This window comes from Hypanus sabinus, chromosome 6 (genome assembly GCF_030144855.1).
Source record: "Hypanus sabinus isolate sHypSab1 chromosome 6, sHypSab1.hap1, whole genome shotgun sequence".
In the NCBI taxonomy this organism is placed as follows: Eukaryota; Metazoa; Chordata; class Chondrichthyes; order Myliobatiformes; family Dasyatidae; genus Hypanus; species Hypanus sabinus.
The window spans coordinates 165,142,149-165,166,116 of NC_082711.1; the positions used below are offsets into that span (position 1 = coordinate 165,142,149).

The 23,968-nt window shown below is 43.5% G+C and overlaps 2 protein-coding genes across 2 annotated transcripts in view; both read left to right on the top strand.

The window, feature by feature from the left end:
* Positions 1-10,991, top strand: part of tlcd1 (TLC domain containing 1) — a 55,804-nt gene extending 44,813 nt beyond the window's left edge. The window contains exon 4 of the mRNA XM_059973356.1: positions 4,932-10,991. Coding sequence (XP_059829339.1) covers positions 4,932-5,324 — 393 coding nt within the window. The 3' untranslated portion in view covers positions 5,325-10,991. The remainder of the gene's footprint in view (positions 1-4,931) is intronic.
* A 4,336-nt stretch (positions 10,992-15,327) lies between these two features.
* The window catches only part of LOC132395212 (nuclear pore membrane glycoprotein 210-like), a 128,456-nt gene continuing 119,815 nt past the window's right edge, over positions 15,328-23,968 (top strand). The window contains exon 1 of the mRNA XM_059971500.1: positions 15,328-15,486. Within this exon, the coding sequence (XP_059827483.1) occupies positions 15,332-15,486 (155 nt within the window). The 5' untranslated portion in view covers positions 15,328-15,331. The remainder of the gene's footprint in view (positions 15,487-23,968) is intronic.

Consider the following 23,968-nt stretch of genomic DNA (forward strand, 5'->3'; position numbering starts at 1 on the left):
ATCCATAAACTTGGGCATGAAACCATCAATTCCATCATCCAAATTATTGACATATAATGTGAAAAGCAGTGGTCCCAAAACCAACCTCTGTGGAACATCACTAGTCACTGGCAACCAATCAGGAAAGGCCCCCTTTATTCCGACACTTTGCCTCCTGCCAGTCAGCCAATCTTCTATCCATGCTAATATCTTTACTGCAATACAATGGGCTCTTATCTTGTTAAGCAGCTTCATGTGTGGCTTCTTGTCAGAGGCCTGCTGAAAATCCAAGTAAACAACATCCGCTGACTGTCCTTTGTCTATCCTCCCTATTATTTCCTCAATGAATTCCAAAGGATTTATAGACAATAGGTGCAAACAAGCTGGATGAACTCAGCAGGTCGGATAGCATCCAGAGTATGCCATTTGCCCTTCCAGCCAGCACCACCATTCACTGTGATCATGGCTGATCATCTACAATCAGTACCCTGTTCCTGCCTTCTCCCCATATCCCTTGACTCCGCTATCTTTAAGAGCTCTATCTAACTCTTTCTTGAAAACATCCAGAGAATTGGCCTCCACTGCCTTATGAGGCAGAGCAAAATTTCCCCTTAAGGAAACCATACAAACTTTGGCCTATTTTGCCATGTGCCTCCAAGTACCATGAAACCTTATCCTTAATAGTGGACTCCAACAACTGCCCAGCCACTGAAGTCAAGCTAATTGGTCTATAATTTCCTTTTCTTCTACCTCCCTTCCTTCTTAAAAAAAGAAGTGACATTTGTAATTTTCCAGTTCTCCAGAACCACTCCAGAATCTAGTGATTCTGGAAAGTTTCCAATAATGCCTTCACAGTTTCTTCAGCTGCATCTTTCAGAACCCTGGGGTGTAATCCATCTAGTCCAGGTGACATAAATGTCTTTAGACCTTTTCAGCTTTCAAAGTACCTTCTTCTTAGTAATAGCAACTATACTCACTTCTGCCCCCGGACACTCTCAAATATCTCGGCATACTGCTAGCGTCTTCAACATCTGGGGTTTCTAGTTTGTCTGTCTAATTCCAGACTCCAAACCCACCAATCCCAGCACAAACACTACCAACCAATGTTATCACATTCTAGAAATCTGAACAATGAACTATAGTATACCAAAAGAGATGTTAGGGAATAATACACTTGTATCCTTTCAAAGTGCTGACTGTTTAGATATGCAGACATCTTTTTCACCATAGCAAGTGCGACATTTTTGGAAGTATCTCTATCAATAACCTTTTTTAACTGCAGCTTCAAGAAAATGCCTAGCTGTCAAAAATATAAGCAGATACAAAATGTTTTCAAAATGCATGAGAAGTGTTTATGTAATTTGAACAGTTACTGCTCTTCCCAGGAAATGTCTACGCCCATTAATGTTTGCAAATTTAGAATCAGAATCAGGTTTAATGTCACTGGTGTATCCCCTGAAATTTGTTGCCTTTGCGGCAGCTGCTGCTGCTGTAAGGTCCGGGTTTCTGCTGAGAAGAACAGGCCCCCAGTCCTTGGGGTCATGTTGCCGGTGGCCGTTGGCGGGAGCGTCTTAATACGCTCGGCAGAGGATGGTGCTCAGAGAAGCTGTGCCGGAGGGGATGGTCGTAGGCTCAGAGGTTCGACAGACTCAGAGTCCGCTGCAGTCGGGGCACTTTCACTGTATGCTGTGTCTGCGAGGCTGGGCTCGACGGAGCTTTCACTGTGTGCTGCGTCTGCGAGGCTGAGTCCGGCGGCACTGTGGGGCATAGCGGGGGTATTCCCTTCTGCCACCTGCATGGGGTGACGAGTCTATCGGGACCCTGAGGACTTGTGGAAACTGTGTGGTGGTTTCTTTCGAACTTAAGAGTCTTTTAACATCTTTGGACTATTTTTACTGTGCCCATGGTCTGTTTTTTTTTATCAATTATGCTATTGTTGGCACTGTTGTAACTATGTGGTTTTGTGCGGGTCTTGTAGCTTTAGTTTTTGGTCTTGTTTTGTGTGGTGAGTTTTGGAGCTCCTTTCCAGGGAACACGCTAAAATGGTAACGCAATATTAATACGCAGCAGCCTTTCCGGATTCTGGATTGGGGATTGCCAAACGTTATGTTGATTTTCTGGTGTAGTCTGTTTTGTCATGTGCTTTGTTGATATCATTCTGGAGGAATGTTGTCTCATTTTTTAACTGCATTGCATTTGTGGCTTTTAAATGACAATAAACTGAATCTGAATCTGAGCAGAGCAATGTAATACATAATAATAGAGAAAAAAATCAGAAGTTAATAGAAATTCATTTTTACTTTCTTCAATTTTGTCTTTCTTATCCACAACTCTTCCACAATATTTTTGAACTTCATGTTGCAATTGCAAAGGCCTTAATCCTGACTCCACTGGGTTATCAGCAGCTGATACTGAGCGTATCAGCAGGGTTACGGGTTAGTGATCAGAAGCAGGAACAATGAATGCCTATTGCTTCCCTAACCAGTTTTAGTACAGTTTCAGTTATTTCAGGTAGATCAGAAAATTCAACACCCTGTGTTCAAACACACTCAAGTTCTTGTGGGCTTTGAATGTAAAAGCATAAATTGCCCCGCTGCTGTTGCAGAACAGCACTATGCTGTTGAATCCAAACTGTCCAAGTAAAATGTCCTCCAACAGTGGAAGCCCTTTAATTTTACCTTCTATTATGTGTAAGGCACACCTAATATCGTTAGAGCATTTCAACACAGAATTATACACAGAGTTATGTGAAACTATCTGCATAATTATAGGTTGGTATTGCTACCTCACAAGCTGGGTTCATCCCTGACCTCAGGAGCTGGGTGTTTGCACATTCTTCCTGTTACTGCTTGGCTGCCTCTGGGTTCTCCGGTTTCCAGCTACATCATAAAGAAATCTTGGGCTCATTGGCCATTGTAAATTGCTACTAAGGTAGGTGGGTGGTAGGTGACCACCCATGGTGGAAGAAGATGCCAGCTGGAATGGTGGATGCAGGTTTGATTTCAACATTTGAGAGAAATTTGGTTAAGTACATTGATGGGAGGGGTATGGAGAGTTATGGTCCAAGTGAGAGAGACAATGGGACTAGGCAGAGTAATTGTTTGTCAGTATTCCATGACTAGAAAACAGCTAAAACTGACACTTTAGGTAATTGGTGGGCATGTGTGAGAGAATAGATATGGAGAAATAAGTTGGGGAATGAGATTGCTCTTGAGAGTTTACATAGACTCAGTGGGGCAATTGAGCTCTTTTTATGTTATTTAAAAGTGTGTAAAGAATGGAGAGTGCATGCTCTAATGTGAAAGTTCATCCAGTGGAAGGACATACTGGGATTTGCAGGTGCTTAAAGATTATTATGACCACTGAGTATTTGAAGACAGCAAAATTGTTTATTTCTGTCTAGAAAAGTAACTGACTTCCATCTCTGCATAAGATTTTTCTTAAATTAATTGTTGCAAATTACATGCCAATGGTTATGGTGGGTGTGTGAAAATTTCATGTGCATCTACTTGAACTGTGAAAGCAACCAACAGTATAATTAACATTTTTATACTTAAATGGTTTTTCAAATTTGTGCTGTGCCCAAAAACGATCAACACTTGATGGTTTGTATTTTCTGGTTTAAAAAAATAAATAACCCCTTTATTTGCATATTTTAAAATGCAAATGATGCAACAGAATTGCAACTTGAGTGAGTAATGATTAGTTTGATAATTTCAATTAACTAATTTTAATTTCAAAAGAGTGGAGAGTATTTTGTGTTGAAAAACTAGAGTCATAGAGCACTACAACACAGAAACAGGCTCCTCGGCCCATTTAGTCCTTGCCAAGCTATAATTCTACTCTGACCCGTACCTAGACTATAGCCCTCCATACCACTACCATCCATGTACCTATTCAAGCTAATCCTAAATGTTGAACTCAAACCCGCTTCCACCACTTCCTCTGGTAGCTCATTCTACACTCTCACCACCCTCTGAGTGAAGAAGTTCCCCTCATGTACTTGTTGGTGCTGATTGGGCAATTCTGTGTGTTAAAGAGGCATATCAAACATACACTCAGTGATCACTCATTATGTTGTGCTCTTCTGCACTCCACTGTAGTAACACGTGGTTATTTGAGTTACCGTCGCCTTCCTGTTAGCTTGAATCAGTCTGCTCATTCTCCTCTGACATCTCTCATTATCAAGGCATTTTCGCCCACAGAACTATCACTCAAAGGATACTTTTTTTTGTTTCTCGCACCATTCTCTGTAAACTCTAGAGTGTGTGAAAATCCCAGCAAATCAGCATTTTCTGAGATACTCAAACCACCCCATCTGGCACTGACAATCATTCCATGGCTAAAGTAATTTCAGTTGCATTTCTTCCTAATTCTTACGTTTGGTCTGAGCAACAACTGAACCTCTTGACTATGTCTGCATGCTTTTACGCATTGAGTTGCTGCCACGTGATTGGCTGATTAGATATTTGCATTAATAAGCAGGCGTACCTAAAAAAGTGACCACTGAGTGTTTTATTTGTTTAAATCCCATTGAATCTAAAGTCTGTTACATGTAAACATATGTAACATTAGTATATTTTTTTCTCACATAGACCTGGATTTCAGGCCCCTCCTACAAAGCAAATTGATATTCCTGTTTGAGATACATAAATGAGAACTATGATGTTAAATAATACTGTATACAATTGTGAAGAAGTAGCCAATTATTTTTACTCTAGAATTGTAGTTTAAGTTGCCTGGACTGGTGCAGAAGTACAGGAGAGCAGGTCCTAAGTACTAATGCAAGTTACTGTCTCAATAACCTGAGCAGTACCTGTGCAGAGAGAAGCAGTTAATGTTTCAAGTTGATGAAGCTTTGATGGAAGTTCTCTTGAACCTGATGACCTGAAATGTGAACTATAAAAACACAACAGCTGCTGTCTAACAAGATATTTCTTTTTTTCACCCAGGTGATTTCCACTTTCCTCTACATAGTGCTGACCCAACGCTATGTTGCTGGAGCTGTTATTGCATTGTTCGTTGAGGTGAACAGTATTTTCCTCCATGCTCGACTGCTCCTAAAGCTGGCGAATGCACAGACCTCTCAGCTATACTACTATAACAAGTACATCAATGTTTTCACCTATGTTGTGTTTCGACTGTCTACCCAGTTTTACCTCACATGGTTTATGATAAAGAATTTAGGTGTCCTCCCGCACGCGGGCTACATCTCTCTGTCCTTGAATGCGATGAACATCATGATCCTGATTTACTTCTATCGCCTGATCCGTGCAGATTTCGTTCGTAAACCGAAGCACTGCTTACAGAATGGAAATAATAACACAAAGTTTGTGGATGATTAAAAGACCCAAGCATTCCAACTCAATGGTGCGCAGCAAAAACAGAATCATTGAATTAATTTAAGGCTGAACTAAGTACTGGAGCAGAATAACTTACATTTTAACATTGGTGTTTGTTCAAGATTGCATTTTTCATGTAATGTACTTGAAGGGAATGTTTCTTATGGCTGCAGCCAAAAAGGAAAAATTAACACAGCCAGTGAGACTACTGTATGTATTATTCTTCATTAGCCAACGTGGCTAGATTGGGTTAAAAAATGTTGTGCTTTAATTGTTAGGCTAAAGGTTGTGTGAATGTTTTCTTATACTTCACAGTAATGTCAGGAAATTATAAGAGTGCAATAATGCAGTTATGGAGATGTCGCGGTGTTCCCCTGAAAATTAGACAACTTGATCTGGTAAATAGATGACCATTCTAAATGAGAAAGGTTCACATCTGGTACCCAGTCTATTAACCAATGTCTGCTGTGATGTTAGGGGACTCTTTGTTGCTCTCCTGCTTTATGGCAGCAAAGAAATGCTAATAATTGCTCTACAGAAATGCTGTATTGTTGTGTCAGGTGTACGGTAGATTTGGCCTGATTGCAGTACACTGTGCAGCAGCTAATATGCCAACAGTGTAACCTGTATTACTACAGTTGTGGATGCTGGCTAGCATGTCATTGACAAGGGAGGAGCTTAGCTTTGCTCCAATGATACTTGTCAATTTTCAGACTTGTCAGGTTTCTGGCTGAACTCTGCAGGGATTCTGCCCAGAACAGATGTTGGAATTGCAAACAGCAGGATCATGGAAGATTGTTGCAATGTTGTCAGCAAGCTTCATGCTGACATAAGAAAACTTTTCATTAAAAGTTAATTTTAAAATTAGGCTTTGAGAAGCATCTTTGTGGAAGTAACTGAATTGACATTGGCTGCAAAGTTCTTATTCTTCAGCATTAAAAAAAGCCCTGTGCCATCTACTGAAATATTGGCTGGAATGACAAAAAAAAATGTCCTTCCATTCTGGGCTGTGAGCGCTGCAAATGATGGGAAATCCGGTGAAGGATTTAGTCATACCTATCTCTGGTATATAACAGTTCAAAATATGTCTTCCAGCAGGAAATGGTTAGGAGAGACAGTCATGAATTAACTGAAGTTTCCAACCCATTTCTCTGGAGTTAGACAAAACCCCCAATGTAACTATAGCAAAAGAATCATCTTATGATCCATGTTTTCACTTAAATTTTGATTTAGGAGAGGTGCTGCAGACATCTGGCATATTTGCTAATGTAATGCCTTTAATTATGTCACAGTGGTTTGCTGTCCTTGTGCAGAGGACTTCATAACATCTAATTTGTATTAAGTGCTTTTGGTGTCGATGGCACTAATATACTTGCTTTTAACATTGATAAAATGCATATTTGTATTTGCATTTTTAATTTGCATTATATGGAGGAATTGTCTTGTAGGGCACCAGGATATTTAGCCGGATTATGGTATTAATTTAACAAAAGGCTACAGGCCAATATCTATTCAAATGGAAACATGTGATGTGTAATTTCCGACCCTGTGGTTTTTTTAAAGCCTTTTTCTGGTATGTTGCAAGCTGATTAAGAAAGTTTTTTTTTACTTGCTATTGAGAACTCCTAATGCAGTAAGGTGCAATATCATAAGAAGTACAATTCCACTGTTCCAAAATCACTGAATATTGGGAGAAAAAAAAAACATACGGGCAGAGTTTATATTTTGCAGATCCCAAGCTATGCAGACACATATATGCTGTAATGTCAATAGACCCACCCCAACCTTCCACACTCCTCTGAAATGACCATCACTCCTTCCCACTTTGATCCCAGCTCTAATCCCTCCTTATCCTTCACCATTCCTTCTGACATTCCCCTCTCTGAGGCGGAACGTCCTGTTCTCAGCAAGGGCCTTATCTTTGTCCCCCTCCACCTGCACCTCAGTGAGTTCATCACCCACCACGATGCTGAGCTCTACTTCCATTGACTCTGTCTCTGAGACCACTTCTTGGTTCCCCACCTTGTACTGATGATCCCTTCCTCCCATCTCCAACCCTCCTGGACAATCTTCTTGGAACACTGCTCTGGACCTATTCATCTCAATTGCTGATGAAACACCAACCAACTCAACTTCAGCACTCCTCACCTCTTCTCGAACCGTACCCCCTCTGAATGCCCTCCACTCTCTTTGCATCAATCCCAGCCTTGCCATCAAACCTGCAGTCAAAGGGGGTGCTGTTGTAGTGTGGCGGATTGGCCTCTACCTTGCTCTACCAGGCAACAGTGCTCAGACACCTCCTCTTACCACTCTTGACCATCAGAAAACTGTCTCCTACACCATCACTAACCTCATCGACTCTGGAGATCTCTCAGCTACTGCCACCAAACTCATACTTCCCTTACCCCACACATTTCTACTCCAACCCAAGATCCGCAAACTTGACTGTCCAGGTAGGTCCACTGTCCATGTAGGGCTTGCTGCTGCCCCACTGAACTCATGTCCACGTACCTCAACTCTACTCTATCCCCCTTGGTTTAGTTCCCTCCTACCTACATCAGCAACACTTTGCATGCTCTTCATCTCTTCAACAACTTTCAATTCCCTGGACCTGACCATTTCATTTTCACCATGCATGTCCAGCTCCACCCTCCACATCTTGCTGAACTGATCCTCACCCTCAACAATTTCTCCTTTAGCTTCTCCCTCTTTCTCCAGACTTAAGGGGTTGCCATGGGCACCTGTATGAGCTATGCCTGTCTCTTCACTGGCTATGTAGAACAGTCCATGTTCCAAGCCTTCACTGGTAATGGTACCCAACTCTTCCTGCACTACATGGATGACTGCATTGGTGCTCCTTCATGCACCCATGCTGAGCTCATCAACTTCCACCCTGCCCTTTAATTCACTTTGTCTATTTCTGACACGTCCCTCCACTTTCTCTGTCTCCATCTCTGGAGACAAACTGTCCTACTGACATCTTTTATAAACCTACTGATTCCCACAGTTGTCTAGACTAGAATTCCAAATCTGTATCCTATAGTTCCATTGTCTCTGCCACATCTGTTCCCTGGATGAGGTTTTCCTGTCCAGACATCAGAGATGTCCTTCTTCAAAGAATGAGGTTTCCCTTCCTCCACCACTGATACTGCCCTCACCTACATCTTCTCCATTTCCCAGACATATGCATTCACTGCATCCTCCTGCCTCCTTAACAGACATAAAATTCACCTTGTCATCATCTACCACCCCATGAAACTTCCCATCCAAACCATCATTCTCCACAACATCTGCCATTTTCAACAAGATCATGCCACCAAACACATCTTTACCTCACCCTGCTCCCCCCCCCCCCCCAAGGATCACTCCGTCCATGATTCCTTTTCTGTTTGTCTCTTCGCACTACTCTCCCTCCTGGCACATATCCCTGCAAGCGACAGATATGCTCAGGTTTCCCATTCACCTCCTCCCTTACTTTTGTTCAGGGCCCCAAACAGTTCTTCCAGGTTAGGCAACACTTCACCTGCGAATATGTTGAGGTTAGTTTTTGTACCCAGTGCTCCTCTACGTCAATGCAATTTATGGGAACACTTTCTAAAGCACCTCTGCTCCATCTGCCAAAAGCAGAATTCCCCTTTGGCTAACCATTTTAATTCCTATCCCCGTTCTCGTTCCAACATGTCAGTACATAGCCTCTTTTGCCATGATGACTCTACTCTCAGGGTGGAGGAGCAACACCTTATATTCCATCTGGGTAGCCTCCAACCTGATGGCACGAACATTAATTTCTCCTTCTAGTAATTTCTCTTTGCCTCCCCTTCTCTCTCTCTTCTATTCCACACTGGCATCCTACCGTTTCTCTTTCCCTGCCCCTGGTGCCCTTCTTCTTCCCTTTCTCCTATGGTGTACTCTTCCCTCCTTTCAGATTCCTTCTTCTCCAGCCATTTACCTTTTCCATGCACCTACCACCTTCTAGCTATTATTCTTACCCTCACCCCACCCGCTTTTTTATTCTGGCATCTTCCCCCTTCCTTTCTAGTCCTGACAAAGGGTCTCAGCCCAAAATGGCAACAATTTATTCATCTCCATAGATGTTGGCTAACATGCTGAGTTCCTCCAGCATTTTGTGTGTGTCATTCTGGATTTCCAGCATCTGCAGAATCTCTTGTATTTACTGTATATGATCTGTTGGAAGTGTCGGCAAGATTGGATTTCATCAGCATTCTCTTGCTGTTCCAAGTTTGTTAAATGGGAAATTCTGCCTTACAAGCTAAACATTCCTGACGACTTGTGGCTGGTAATGAAAGCCAGATGGGTATGGGGAAGAAATCTGAATTAACTGTATGTTGTGTAATTTGTGCCACTCGGAAGTAGTACCTTGGGAGCTTTGTCTTGGGTGAACACTTACTCTACTACTGCCTGTTTAGCCTCTGGCTGTTTTTAAAATGTGTTCCAGGTCTCTTATGAATTTATTTCATTTTAGTAAGATTAAATATAAACAGTCTAACATTTGATGCCAAACCACAATCTCCAAATGTCAAAGAAAAATAATAATGGGGGAACAAACAATTTTTGTACGTTACACCCTCTCTGCATATATGGGTATTCATGAAACATTGTTAGATTCCGTGGTTGGAAGTATGATGCTGCTGTCAGAGTTTCCATTGTTACACTAGGAAACTGACACTAACTCCCCCACTTCCCACATGTAGTAACAGCATAGAAATCAAAGTTGCTGAGAGGCATAACCTGTTCCTCCATAGGCTCTGCTGATGAAATCTTTGCAAAAATCTATTCAAAATTTTGCAAACAACTTCTGCCTGAAGTTAAAAGTATGACGAAACTCTTAATGGCATACTAAGCTACAAGCTCCCTCCTAACCTTGAAAATCTAATTTTATATATGGAGTCTGATTCTTCATCATAATTATTTATAAGTTCAATGGTTATTGAAAGTGAGAAGTTTTTTAGCCAATGTTTCAGATTCTATCTTTAATCTCTTGTATGTATACATCCTGATCTTTACTTCACTCTTTGATTGTACAACACCTAATCCTTTGGGTTGAAAACATGATTAGCAATTTTCAGTAATCTTGCTGACAGACAGTGATATCCCATGGTTATAAACGGACAGACTCTTCACTCCAAATGATAACTAACACTGACTGATAATAAATGATTTCTACATATCATTCCACTTGTCACATTAGGTTGACAATACTAGAGGTCAATATTCATGACATTAAAAGTGATTAATAATGGGATTTAATTGCTTGTGATTCCTTCACTATATGGTGAATTGTTTTTATGAGACCACATTCACAGTACTGAGTTACACATTACAAAAAAAAATTAACTAAAACCATCAATCAAATGAGATTGTTGTTGTCCTTAACTGGATATTATTCATTTGATGAGAATTGCTGTGTAACAGTTCAATCTGCTGTGCAAGAGTGAGGTTAATTTTATCCACTTTGATCCATTTCGATGTTGTGCAGATGCTGAGATATTAAGGATATGACTGTACTGGCGGAATATACAGTTAGGTGTTCATTAAGTTCTTTGGTGCAACTAATAAGGTATGTTGCCTTGTATAAAAGAGACAAAATGTAAAATTTTCTATGTTTTTTCACAATCTTTGACAAATAAAATTGTGTTCTATAAACTTTAATGCATTATATTTTCATAACTATCCTTTGTAAAATGAGCATTCTTCACAGGAAATGTAAATATTTTAAGTATTTATTACCTTGGTATATTTCACACCATTTGAATGTTACAGTGTATCTGACAAGATGTATCACAGAGAACATCCACAGAAAATTCAGAAAATTAAACTATCTATCTTCTCTTTCTTTCATTTGTTCATTATTAGGATGTGAGTATGACTGGCAAGATGAGGAATTATTGCCCTTGAGGAGGAAGTGCTGAGCCAATTTATCCACTACAGCCTTTCCAGTGAAGCTATTCCCACAGTGCTGTGGGCAAGAGTGTCCTGGGATTTAGAATTGGCAACAATGAAGTGTCATTTCCAAATTAAAACAGTGTGTAACCAAATTTCAACCTGTAGGGGAACCATCGGCAATGCTCCCATGCACTTGTTGGTCGTGTCCTTGAGGATACGAGTGAAGAAGGTGCTGTTAGAGTAACCTGGAAGACTAACTGAAGGGTATTTTGGATTTGTTTTATACAGTGGTTTATACAGGAACAGGAAAAGGCAGTGCTATTGTAGTCAGGCAGATTGACCTCTACCTTGCAGAGGCCAGATAACAGCTCGGGGGTACTTCCTCTAGCCAACCCTTGAACCATGAGTCCACAACCAAACACTAGGCCATCACCTCCTGCATTGTTACAGATCTGATTGCATCAGGATATGTCTCCTTCACAGCTTCTATCCTGATATAGGGTTTCAACCTTAAACGTCAGCAATTTGTTTCCTTCTATTAGCTGCTTGAGCTGCTGAGTTCATCCAGCAGATTGGTTGGGGCTTCCAGGCACTATTGGTGGAAGGGATAAATGTTCAGACTGGTGGATGGGAAGCACTTTATGTTTTTAACCATCATGGCATCTGAAGACAGCCAGTGGTGTGATGGTATCTGCACCAAACTTCAAGGCGAGTGGTCCTGGGTTTGAATCCAGCTGGTTCCTTGCATGCTTTCCATCCGTGCTGTGTTGAGGATCGAACTAGCAACTTGCCCTCATAAAAAAAAACAGACACGCTAAAAAAATGGCCAGGGTGCCACCCAATATGGCACAAGGTGCGGAGAGGACAAGAATAGCACCTGATGGAGCTGCCCTCATCCAAGCAAGTGGAGAGAATTTTCTCCTAACCTGTGCTTGCAAATGGTGGGAAATCTTTACGGTGTCAGGAGCTGAATTACCTTGTGGCAAGATACCCAGCTCTGATCTGTGCTGCTAGCCATTGGAATTATCCTGCTGATCCAAAGGACATCTATCAATGGGCACCCCCATGAAATTAAAGGTATTATAGCTGGAGATGGTGGCATGCTTGACGACAACTGTATTTGCTTGTTGCACCGCTTCTATCCTGAATCAGACTGGGGCAACATGTTCAGTAATTAGTCTATGAATGGAAGCTGAAATTTCTGATCAATGTTAATGCAGTAGGGGTAAAATGTCATTTATAACCAAAGTTGATGCCGGTGAAATTTCTGACTTAAGCAGCTAGCTGTAAGATCATGCACTCTTTGTATAAGCTTTCCACATGATCACAGCAAGGAGTCTTGACTCTTGCCTGGTTTGGATATACCAAAGTCTTATTCGAGATCAGCTCACCAAACATAGAAATGAAAGTTGGCACCTTAACATCCCATGTTTATTTCAATGCTGTATGTGCACTTGTGCATTTGGTGCACTTTTAAATTGAGTTAGCAATGGACTGTGGCAAAATCAGATTCAGAAAGACCACCTACTAAATGCAGAGCACTTGACTTAGGAGTACAGTTTGAAGGCCAAGAAGTCAAAAGAAAATTTAAAACATCTTGATTTTTATTTGGATGAGGATGATAGAAATGTAATGATCATTAGGATAATGAGTACTACGGTTTAAAAAAAGATTGGATGAATTCCTGTGCTGCAAGAATTCTGGATGGTATTACAACAAAGCTAGAGCACTGCAAGAGTAAAAACACATGTTTGATAGAAACATGGTTGTTTCTTTGCTCACAATATAGCTATCTTTCTTCCCTCAATATTAAAAAAACAACAAACTCCAGACATAGAGATGAAATATCATTTCCCTGGATAAATTATTTTTTTCAGGCAATGTGAATAATATGGGATGTGAAAGTACATAAAAGAATACAGCACAGGTACAGGCCCTTCGACCCACAATGGTGTGCTTAACTAATTAAATTAGTAATCGAATGCCCAACTAAAGTAATTCCTTCTGCCTACACAATGTCCATATCCTTACATTTTGTGCACATTCGTGTAATGTAAAGCCTGAAATGAATACAATTGTAAACCACTCATTTCCTTTAGGACTCAAAATATTTGCCTACCATTGCAAGGTAAGTAGGAGATTTCAATTTTACAAATACACTCATTGGCTACTTTATTAGGTACACCTACTCTGTAATGCAAATATTTAACCAGTCAATGGTGTGGCAACAACTCAATGCATAAAAGCACGTAGACATGATCAAGAGGTTCCCTTGTTGTTCAGAACAAACATCAGAATGAGGAAGAATGAGTCCTGCCAAACGGTCTCTGCACCAAACGTTGACTGTACTTTTGCTGCCTGGCCCACTGAGTTCCTCCAGCAATGTGTGCGTGTGTTTAGAATGGGGAAGAAATGTGATCTAAGTGACTTTGAATGTGTTTTAGTATCTCAGAAACCGCTCACCTCTTGGCATTTTCACGCACAACTAGAGAATGGTGTGGCAGTTCTGTGAACGAAAACGCTTTGTTAATGATAGAAGTCAGAGGAGAATGGCCAGATTAGTTGCTGACAAGAAGACGTCAGTAACTCAAGTAACTGCACATTACCAGAGTGGTGTGCAGAAGACAACACCGGGTTTAATTCCTGTACCTAAGAGAGCGACCACTGACTAAATATTGCAATGTCCAGTGTTCATGGATTAGGCAACAGAGACCTAATCTTGGTGTGGAAATAAGAAAAAAAACTGACAAAGGGTGGAGTATCTGCCGCACTCACCTCTACCACCTGGTTCCGGCAGCCGAGAAACGCGGGGCGAGACCGCACTTTCCACCCGGGCTCTGGGAACACCACAGAGCGAGGGCGCTACCCTCGGGTGGGGTGGGGGGTGTCGGTGGGCGCGTGGCCCTCGGGTGGGGTGGGGGGTGTCGCGGGGCGGTGGGCGCGTGGCCCTCAGGTGGGGTGGGGGGTGTCGCGGAGCGGTGGGCGCGTGGCGTGGACTCGAGCGCGTGCGACCCTCGGGTGGGGTGTCGCGGAGCGTTGGGCGCGTGGCCCTCGGGTGGGGGGTGTCGGTGGGCGCGTGGCCCTCGGGTGGGGTGGGGAGGGCTGTCGCGGGGCGGTGGGCGCGTGGCCCTCGGGTGGGGTGGGGAGGGGTGTCGCGGGGCGGTGGGCGCGTGGCCCTCGGGTGGGGTGGGGGTGTCGCGGGGCGGTGGGCGCGTGGCCCTCGGGTGGGGTGGGGGTGTCGCGGGGCGGTGGGCGCGTGGCCCTCGGGTGGGGTGGGGGTGTCGCGGGGCGGTGGGCGCGTGGCCCTCGGGTGGGGTGGGGAGGGGTGTCGCGGGGCGGTGGGCGCGTGGCCCTCGGGTGGGGTGGGGAGGGGTGTCGCGGGGCGGTGGGCGCGTGGCCCTCGGGTGGGGTGGGGAGGGGTGTCGCGGGGCGGTGGGCGCGTGGCCCTCGGGTGGGGTGGGGAGGGGTGTCGCGGGGCGGTGGGCGCGTGGCCCTCGGGTGGGGTGGGGTGTCGCGGGGCGGTGGGCGCGTGGCCCTCGGGTGGGGAGGGGTGTCGCGGGGCGGTGGGCGCGTGGCCCTCGGGTGGGGTGGGGGGTGTCGCGGGGCGGTGGGCGCGTGGCCCTCGGGTGGGGTGGGGGGTGTCGCGGGGCGGTGGGCGCGTGGCCCTCGGGTGGGGTGGGGAGGGGTGTCACGGGGCGGTGGGCGCGTGGCCCTCGGGTGGGGTGGGGTGGGGGTGTCGCGGGGCGGTGGGCGCGTGGCCCTCGGGTGGGGTGGGGGGATGTCGCGGGGCGGTGGGCGCGTGGCCCTCGGGTGGGGTGGGGGGATGTCGCGGGGCGGTGGGCGCGTGGCCCTCGGGTGGGGTGGGGGGTGTCGCGGGGAGGTGGGCGCGTGGCGTGGACTCGAGCGCGTGCGACCCTCGGGCGGGCGCGAAGACAAGCGAGCCCAGGGTCCCATCGACAGCGTCGAAGTTAACGCAGTACTCCATAGAGAAAGAAAACCATGCGGTGACCCTGGGGGAAAGCCCTGTCCTTTTCTAAATAGTGTTTTCCCTCTTTGGTAGCGGGCCATACATATTTGGCTGCTTATTGTGGGGAGGGGGGGTTGCCATGGCGACCGCGACGTGGGACCGGCTACTGCTCCTCTCTGTGCTGTTCCATTACTCGGCCGGAGCCAAACTCAACGTCCCCAAGATCCTGCTGCCTTACTCAGCCACCGTGAGAGTCAGCTTCACCCTGGAGGCCGACGAAGGGTGCTATGGATGGTGAGCTGACCTACATCTGTCGGGAGAGGGCCTTGTGTAGTCGGACAAAGATCTGGTATCTTAGCTCACTTCAAAGAGTGCGCAAAACTTTGACGAGAATGTTGTCAGGCCTCCAGCGACTTGGTTACCATGAGCGATTTTAGCTAGAACTTTATTCCGTGGAGCGTAGGAGAACTTGTAGAGGTGGACTTGCATCATGAAGGCAGAGAGAGAGTGAATACACACAGTCTTTTCCCCAGGGTTGTGAATTAAGATCTAAAGGGCATGGGTTGAAGATGATAGGGGAGAGGTTTAATGGGAACCTCAAGGGCAACTTTTTCACCCAGAGAGTGGTCAGCTTATAGAATGAGCTGCCAAAGGAAGTGGTCTAGAAAGCTACATTAATAACGTACAAAAACATTTGGACAACTACGTGGATAGGAAAGGTTTAGAAGGATACAGGCAAATGGGACGAGTTTGATGAGTCTGGACTAGCCGGGGTAAAGAACCTGTTTCTGTACTGTTTGACTCTTGACACTGTTCAGATGTGCAGCTACCTGAGATAAACAATCATTCTGACTCTGGAGTAACCCCGAAGGATCCAGAAAATTGAAGATACTTCGTAAAGAAAGAGGGCAATAGAACATTTTAGAATATAGGCTAGTTTGCCCAACTTCTGACATTGTGAAAATGCCAGATCTACTTTGCAGAAATAACCACAGGGCAAAGAAAGCCAAAACATAAGCAATCAAGATTAGTCAATATGATACTATGAGATACTATGTCATGTTTGACAAATTTGCCAGAGTTCAGAAGTACAGTGGGTAAAGAGTAGATGTAGTGTATTTGAAGGATTAAGATTACCTTTTTAATGTGACAAATAAAGCTAATGTTTAATAGAGCTTACCTTTCCAGAAGATAATTCAGTTAGGTGCCATATACATGACAAATGCACAAGATAAGGGGCACAGGGTAGGGGTAATGCACTGGCCTTGATAGCAGAGTAGTTAACTGATAGAAAATGCTGAGTAGAGAGAGATAAATGAACTATTTTCATACTGGCCATAGGAAATTAGTGGGATGACAACAAACAAGATGTTGGAGCAACTCAGCAGATGAGGCATCCACTGTGGAGGATATAGATATCACTCTTTTATTTTAAGACTCTTCAGCTGCTCCGATGAAAGGTCTTGACAGGAAACGTCAAGTGCCTGTTTCCTACTGCAGATGTTGCCTGACCCTCTGAATTCTCCCGGCACCTTGTTTGTTAATTTCAGATTCTAGGATCTCTAGTGTACAGGAATAAATGTTGATTACTTGGGTTAAAAGGCTAAGTGTTGTGGACAAACATGTTGAGGTAAGTGGAAAGTTTTGAGCAGGGCACAAAATGAGAGGTCATAAGCTGTCAAATAGAGTAAAATATCGAAAATGTGAGGTTATTTTCTTTCAGTTATTTCCTCGAGTTGTGTGTGATGTTTAACATCACTATACCATGGATTCAATATTTTCCCTAGAGGCAAAGAACTTGCTTAAGATTATTCAGGTGCAGGGTTGAGAACTTTTAACCTTTTAAGAATTCCAACTTCCCAGTAATTAAATTCCAACCCTGGAGATGGCTTTCCAACTTCTGGATCTGTTTTTACAGCTGCGAAGCGCAACAAACAGTTTGAGGTCACTGTCTACCCTGCAGGAATGTTGATCTTCCAGGCCTGCAAACAGTTTCTACCCCCTAAGGCCCACCTGCCTTGCCTCACCATTTACTAGCTTGCTAACGGTTCTAAGGAATCTCCAACTCAGTATATTAATTTTGAATTTTTGAATCTATTTTAATATTTCATCTGTCTCACAACATGAGGGAGTAAAATTCTTTGTGTTAAGACTCCATCACAATGTACAGACATGTGAATTTATAAGTCTAATGGTTTGAAGAAAGAAGTTGTCCCATAGCCTGTTAGTCCTGGCTTTAATACTGCAGTCCCATTTGCCAGATGGAAGCAGCTGAAACAGTTTATGGTGGGAGTGACTGGTGTCTCCGATGATCTTCCAGGCCTTCTTTACGCACCTGCTGCTGTAAACGTCCTCGGTGGAGGGAAGTTCACATCCACAGACGCACTGGGCTGTCCGTACCACTCTCTGTAGTGCCCAGCGATCAAGGTTGGTGCAGTTCCCATACCAGGCGGTGACACAGTCAGTCTGGATGCTCTCAGTGGTGCCCCTGTAGAAGGTCTTGAGGATTTGGGGGCTCATGCCAAACTCCTTCAGTCACCTGAGTTGGAAGAGGCGCTGCAGTGCTTTTCCCCCCACATAGCCAGTGTGTACAATTCGGGTGACATCTTCAGTGGTGTGTATACTGAGGAACTTGAAACTACTCACCCTCTCAAGTGCAGTCCCATTGATGTTGAGCAATGCCTGTGATGTCATTCAGCAGAAGTAGGGTTGAAGGGGAAAAGTAAATTGACCATGATTGAATGGTGGAGCAGATTCAATGGGCCAAAAGACCTAATCCTGCTTATACTGTATGTCTTATGGTCTAAGTGGATAGAGAGCACTCACAGCACAGGAGGGTGTATCTATAGGCAAGTGGTATATGAAAGTCGCTGGTAGGATTTGGCTCCCTCAATGGTGGGCCTAGGTACCAGGGATCCGCAGATGAGGTACTAAGGCACAAGTCCAGTCCAATCTTATGGGGGTTCGAGTCCAGATCCAATTCTAAGTGCATGTATAGTGCACTGAAACAGACCCTTCAGCTTATCGGCCCCATTCTGACTATTAAGCACACACTTAGACGAATACTTCACCAATGTAATTTTATTTTTCCCACGTCACCATTAACTCCATCTAGATCAGGGGTTCCCAAACTGGAGTCCATGGACCCCAGCTCTAGATTCTACTATTCACTTCTTCGTTAGAAGCAAGTTTATTTATTCAATGAGTTAAAGCTGCTCGCCCTGAGATCTCATCACTAGAACAGCAAGTTGTTCACTGTTTTCCCCTGCTGCAACTATGTGCATTTTGTATTTTATTAACTTATTTAAGGTAATACTATTTTATGTCCTGTCTGTGATATATCTTTTGAGAGTGCACTATGGTCCAGAGGAATGTTGTTTCCTTTGGCTGTACTGTATATATGTACTGTACAGTCGGATGACAACCTGAACTTCATTTACAGTGACCATTTAAACAGTCAACCCCATGTCTAATATGTAGGCGGAAACTTGCACACCAGGGAAATCCCACACAGTCACAAGGAGGAAGGGCCAACTCCAAACATACAGCTGTAGAGGTTTGTTGTGAGGCAGCAGCTGTCCTGGCTGTGCCACCGTAGCATCCCTTGATCTGTCCTGATGTGGCACTGGAATAGAGCACTAGCAAGCATAGTCAGGTCACTTTATAACAATGGGGTACAACAGTAGTTGGCATAGATCTGTCTTACTATGACTCTAGTGTACTACACTGGCAGGTGTAGATATATCATCATATAACATTGTTACTTTGTTGGATTAACATAGATTTCTCAATGGGATAAACTGGAATTAAAAGATCTCTTTCAAAGAGTTGATCCAGGCATGAAGAGCTGTGGGATTCTTTCAATTACTATCCTCATCACAGTCTCCGCCTTGCAATTCACTCTTGTTTAGGAGCGTCTCTCGTACACTAGTATGAAATACAGCAATTATTGAGAGTGTACAGGAAATGTGTTCAGCTCTCTGATGCAGAAATACATATCTTCTAAGCCAGCTGTTTAATAAGCACATTTATGTGTTTTTCTGAAAAGCCTGGACAAGAAACAATTTATTAACTTCAGAAGTGGCTTGGTTAGTAAATTTGGCCCTTTTTGCATTTTTCCAGTTGGGGTCCCAAGGTAGACTGCCACTCCTCCCCAATCCTCTCCTGCTACTTTACTTGACATTTAATCATGCAGATTGTTTAAACCTTCTTGTCTTATCCCTGACCTCTTACAAGGCAGTGGGGTAATAATGCCAGTCGCCTGTAGTACCTGCATTTGACACGGTAGGGAGAGCCAAGTTTTCTCAAAAGAACATTATTGAATTATCAGAATCAGGTTTATTATCACCAGTGTGTGTTATGAAATTTCTTAACTTAGCAGCAGCAGTTTAATACAATACATAATATAGAAAAAGAATAAATAATAATAATAATAAATTAGTAAATCAATTGCAATATATGTATATTGAATAGATTAAAAACTGTGCAAAACACAGAAATAATATATATTAAAAAAGTGAGGTAATGTCAGGGGTTCAATGTCCATTTAGGAATTGGATGGCAGAGGGGAAGAAGCTGTTTCTGAATTGCTGATTATGTGCCTTCAGGCTTCTGTACCTCCTACCTGATGACACCGCTCCTTGAAGATGTTCTGGGTACTTTGTAGGCTAGTAGCCAAGATGGAGCCAACTAAATTTACAACCCTCTGCGGCTCTTCCAGTCCTGTGCAGTAGCCCCTCCCCCCCCCCCCCGCCCCACATACCAGTCAGTGTTGCAGCCTGTCAGAATGCTCTCCTCGGTACACCTATAGATGTTTTTGAGTGTATTTGTTGACATGCCAAATCTCTTCAAACTCCTAATGAAGTATAGTCATTATTTTGCCTTCTTTATAACTGCATCAATATGTTGGGACCAGGTTAGGTCCTTAGAGATCTTGACACCCAGGAACTTGAAACTGCTCACTCTCCACTTCACCACACCACTAATTGGCTTATTTCACTCCTATATGCCCTCGTGTCATCATCTGAGATTCTACTAACAATGGTTGTATCATCAGCAAATTTATAGATGGCATTTGAGCTATGCCTAGTCACACAGTCATGGGTACAGAGAGAGTAGAGCCGTGGGCTAAGCACACACCCCTGAGATGCATGAGTGTTGGTCATCAAAGAGGAGGAAATGTTATCACCAATCTGCACAGATTGTGGTCTTCCAGTTAGGAAGACAAGGATCCAATTGCATTGCTCAGGTTCTGAAACTTCTCAATCAGGATTGTGGGAATGATGGTATTAAACACTGAGCTATTTCAAATGCTGTTTGAATGGAATTCTAAATCATCAAGATCCATAAAGTAAATTATTCACACCATTATAGTTTGAGAGTGATTGTATTTTAGGTAATGCACAAACTGGGGTGGAAATAACATGTATAGGATGAATTACATTTAAGGGATAGAGGCTGAGCAGTGAGTGAGTACAACGTCAGGAAAAATTATTTTGGGGGAAACAAAGTTCAGCTTAAGGTGAAGCAGAAAGATCTGGGATGCTTGAAAAGAACCATACTATTGCTTGATCTGATACTAGAGACTGGGAAAGAAATTGAGCATTTACTAATAAAAATGATCAGTAAAGTCAATAATGGGAGTGTCATGTGCTTGTAAAGTATTATGTTGTAGATATGCTTTAAATTTTATGCGCCATTGAATGATATGCCACACATTTAATTGTCTTGTTATATGATTGAATCTTGCATGTGGATATACATTTTACTTATAAAATTTTTAAGCTTCTGTTAAATGTAGCAATTGGAATTTGTAAATTAAAATTATTATAATAAAAATGTTAATGTTAATCTATTACAACATAATTAACTTTTAAGTCATTTAACAGGCCTTACTTTGAAATATAGTGTATAATTCGGCATACTAATAGATATCTGCTACATACAAATGAGTGTTTGGTATACTAGCAGAATGGATTGGGATGGATTTGCCAACTGCTGCAGGGCTGCAGACATCTTCCACCAGATGGGAGCGAGGCACTTCTTCCATTCTTCGCCTTCCGCTCATCACCCAAGCTCTTCAGCCATAACAATTGGAGGCTGTGTTATGCTGAGCATTCAGCAGACTGACTCACTCACTGAGCCAGTAACACCAGCTGATGGCCTCTTCTCTCTCGTCACAGCTGTTTTTGTGATGTTCTCCTACACACTCTGTTAATTTCCAATTTATGAACACTTCAAGTTGCAAACAATTCTAAGGTATGGAGCCCTGACATAACCTATGTATTGTGTCAGTTTTTACACACAGCAAGCTTCCAGGAGAATCCAAGAGAATCTCACTCTTGCGACACAATATTTTATACTTCGGCACAAAGATAAATGATTTAGATCACCTACTTTAACATTTGAAATATAGCCATGTAAATTCACAGAATCACTTATAGTGTTGGCACATCCCAGCTAGCAGAACCCCTTTGGGTAGTTAATGTTGGTGTTTGTTCCAAAAGCCTCAATATAAACTCCAGACACCCAAAATATAAGTTAGCTCCATGAGTGATGAAAACAGATCTATCCTGAATTGTGCCTTATCCATGTGCTAATAGCATGAGCATTAATTGACTGAATTTTCAGAAGGCTTTGGACATGGTGCCACACATGAGGCTGCTTAACAAGCACACATGATATTACAGGAAAAATACTTGCATGAATTGGGCATTGGCTGATTGGCAGGAGCCAAGGAGTGGGAATAAAGGGAGTCTTTTTTGATTGGCTGCCTGTGACTACTGGCTTTCCACAGGGGTGTGTTGGAACCACTTCTTTTTATGTTACATGTCAATGATTGGATGATGGAGTTGATGGCTTTGTGGCCAAGATTGCAGGTAATATGAAGATGAGTGGAGGGGCAGATAATGCTGAAGAAGCAGAAAGGCTGCAGAAGGACTTGGTCAGTAGAATGGGCGAAGTAGTGATATACGGTGTCAGGAAGTATATGGTTATGCACTTAGGTAGAATAAATAAAAGCGAAGTACACTGCAGATACTGTGGTCAAATCAACACGTACAAACAAGCTGGATGATCTCAGCAGGTCAGGCAGCATCAGTTGAAATGAGTAAACGTTTCGGGCTGAGACCCTTAGTCAGGACTGAAGGGGCGGGGGGAGAGTGGAAGGTGCCAGGTGAAAAACCAATCAGAAGAAAGATCAAGGGGTGGGGGAGGAGATAGACTGGAGGTGAAGGAATGTAAGGGGAAAGCACTGTGGGTGGTAGAAGAAGGCAGATTCATGAGAGAGGTGATAGGCAGCTAGAAGAGGAGGCAGAGTGAAAGTGGGATGGTGGAAAGGAGAGGGAGGGAATTACAGGAAGTTGGAGAATTCGATTTTCATACCAAGGGGCTGGAGACTACCCAGACAGTATATGAGGTGTTGCTCCTCCAATCTGAGTTTGGCCTCATCATGGCAGTAGAGGAGGGCATGTATGGACATATCCGAATGGGAATGTGAAGCAGAGTTGAAGTGGGTGGCAATTGGGAGATCCTGTCAGTTGTGGCGGACAGAGCGGAGGTGCTTGACGAAGCGGTCCCCCAATCAGCGTCGGGTCTCGCCGATGTAGAGGAGGCCGCACTGGGAGCACCAGATGCAATAGATTACCCCAACAGACTCACAAGTGAAATGTTGCCTCACCTGGAAGGACTGTTTGGGGCCCTGAATGGTGGTAAGAGAGGAGGTGTAGGGACAGGTGTAGCACTTACGCTTGCAGGGATAAATACCAGGTGGGAGGGATGTGTTGTCCAGGCAGTCACAGAGGGAACGATCTCTGTGTAAAGCAGAGAGGGAAAGATATGCTTAGTGGTGAGGTCCTGTTGAAGGTGGCAGAAGTTGCGGAGGATGATATGCTGGATCCAGAGGCTGGTGGAATGGTAGGTGAGGACAAGGGGAACACAATCCCTGTTGTGGTAAAATAAAAGCATAGGCTATTTTCTAAATGGAGAGAAAATTCAAAAATCTGAGGTACAAAGGGACTTGGGAGTCCTCGTGCAGGATTTCCTAAAGGTTAATTTGCAGGTTGAGTCTGTGGTGAGGAAGGCAAATGTAATGTTAGCATTCATTTCAAGAGGACTAGAATATAAAAGCAAGATGTGTTACGTGGAGCCAGCAATAATAGATGTGGAATGGAGTCAGGGAATTGCAAAACAACTTAGTTTATTAACAGTCAAGCAGAAACATAGAATATTAAACAAGCAACTAACTTAAAATTAAGTTAACGGTGCTGTGTCTATAGCTCCCAAACGGTTAAACTTAGAAACAATTCTTAACAGAGTCTTACTGGAGCACAGTCTCAGAATGTCAGTTCAGAAAGTTTCAAGGATTCACAGGGTAATTGAGAGGAAAGACTTACAGTTTCGAAGTGTAGCGAAGAGATGATCTTGAAGACGGAGATTCAAAATACAGCAAAGAAGCAAGTCTCACAGAGATACGCCAGAAACGGCCACCGTACCTTTCCGAAGGCAATTCGGCAGACACGTAGTATCTCTCGAATGCTGATCTCACAAAACGGTCACCGTACCTTTACAGTGGAAGCGAGTTCATGATGCAGTCTGTTTTGAAAAGTCTACAAAGTGTCCACAAAAAGTGAGAATTTCACCACGTAATTTACAGAAGTCCCTTTTCCAGGACTGGTCACCACTCACCCGAGACTTTGCAGGGGTCACCAAAGTGGGAGCCAAAAGTCCATGTTTCAATTATGAAATGCGTCACCTCCGAAATGCACAACGTTATCAA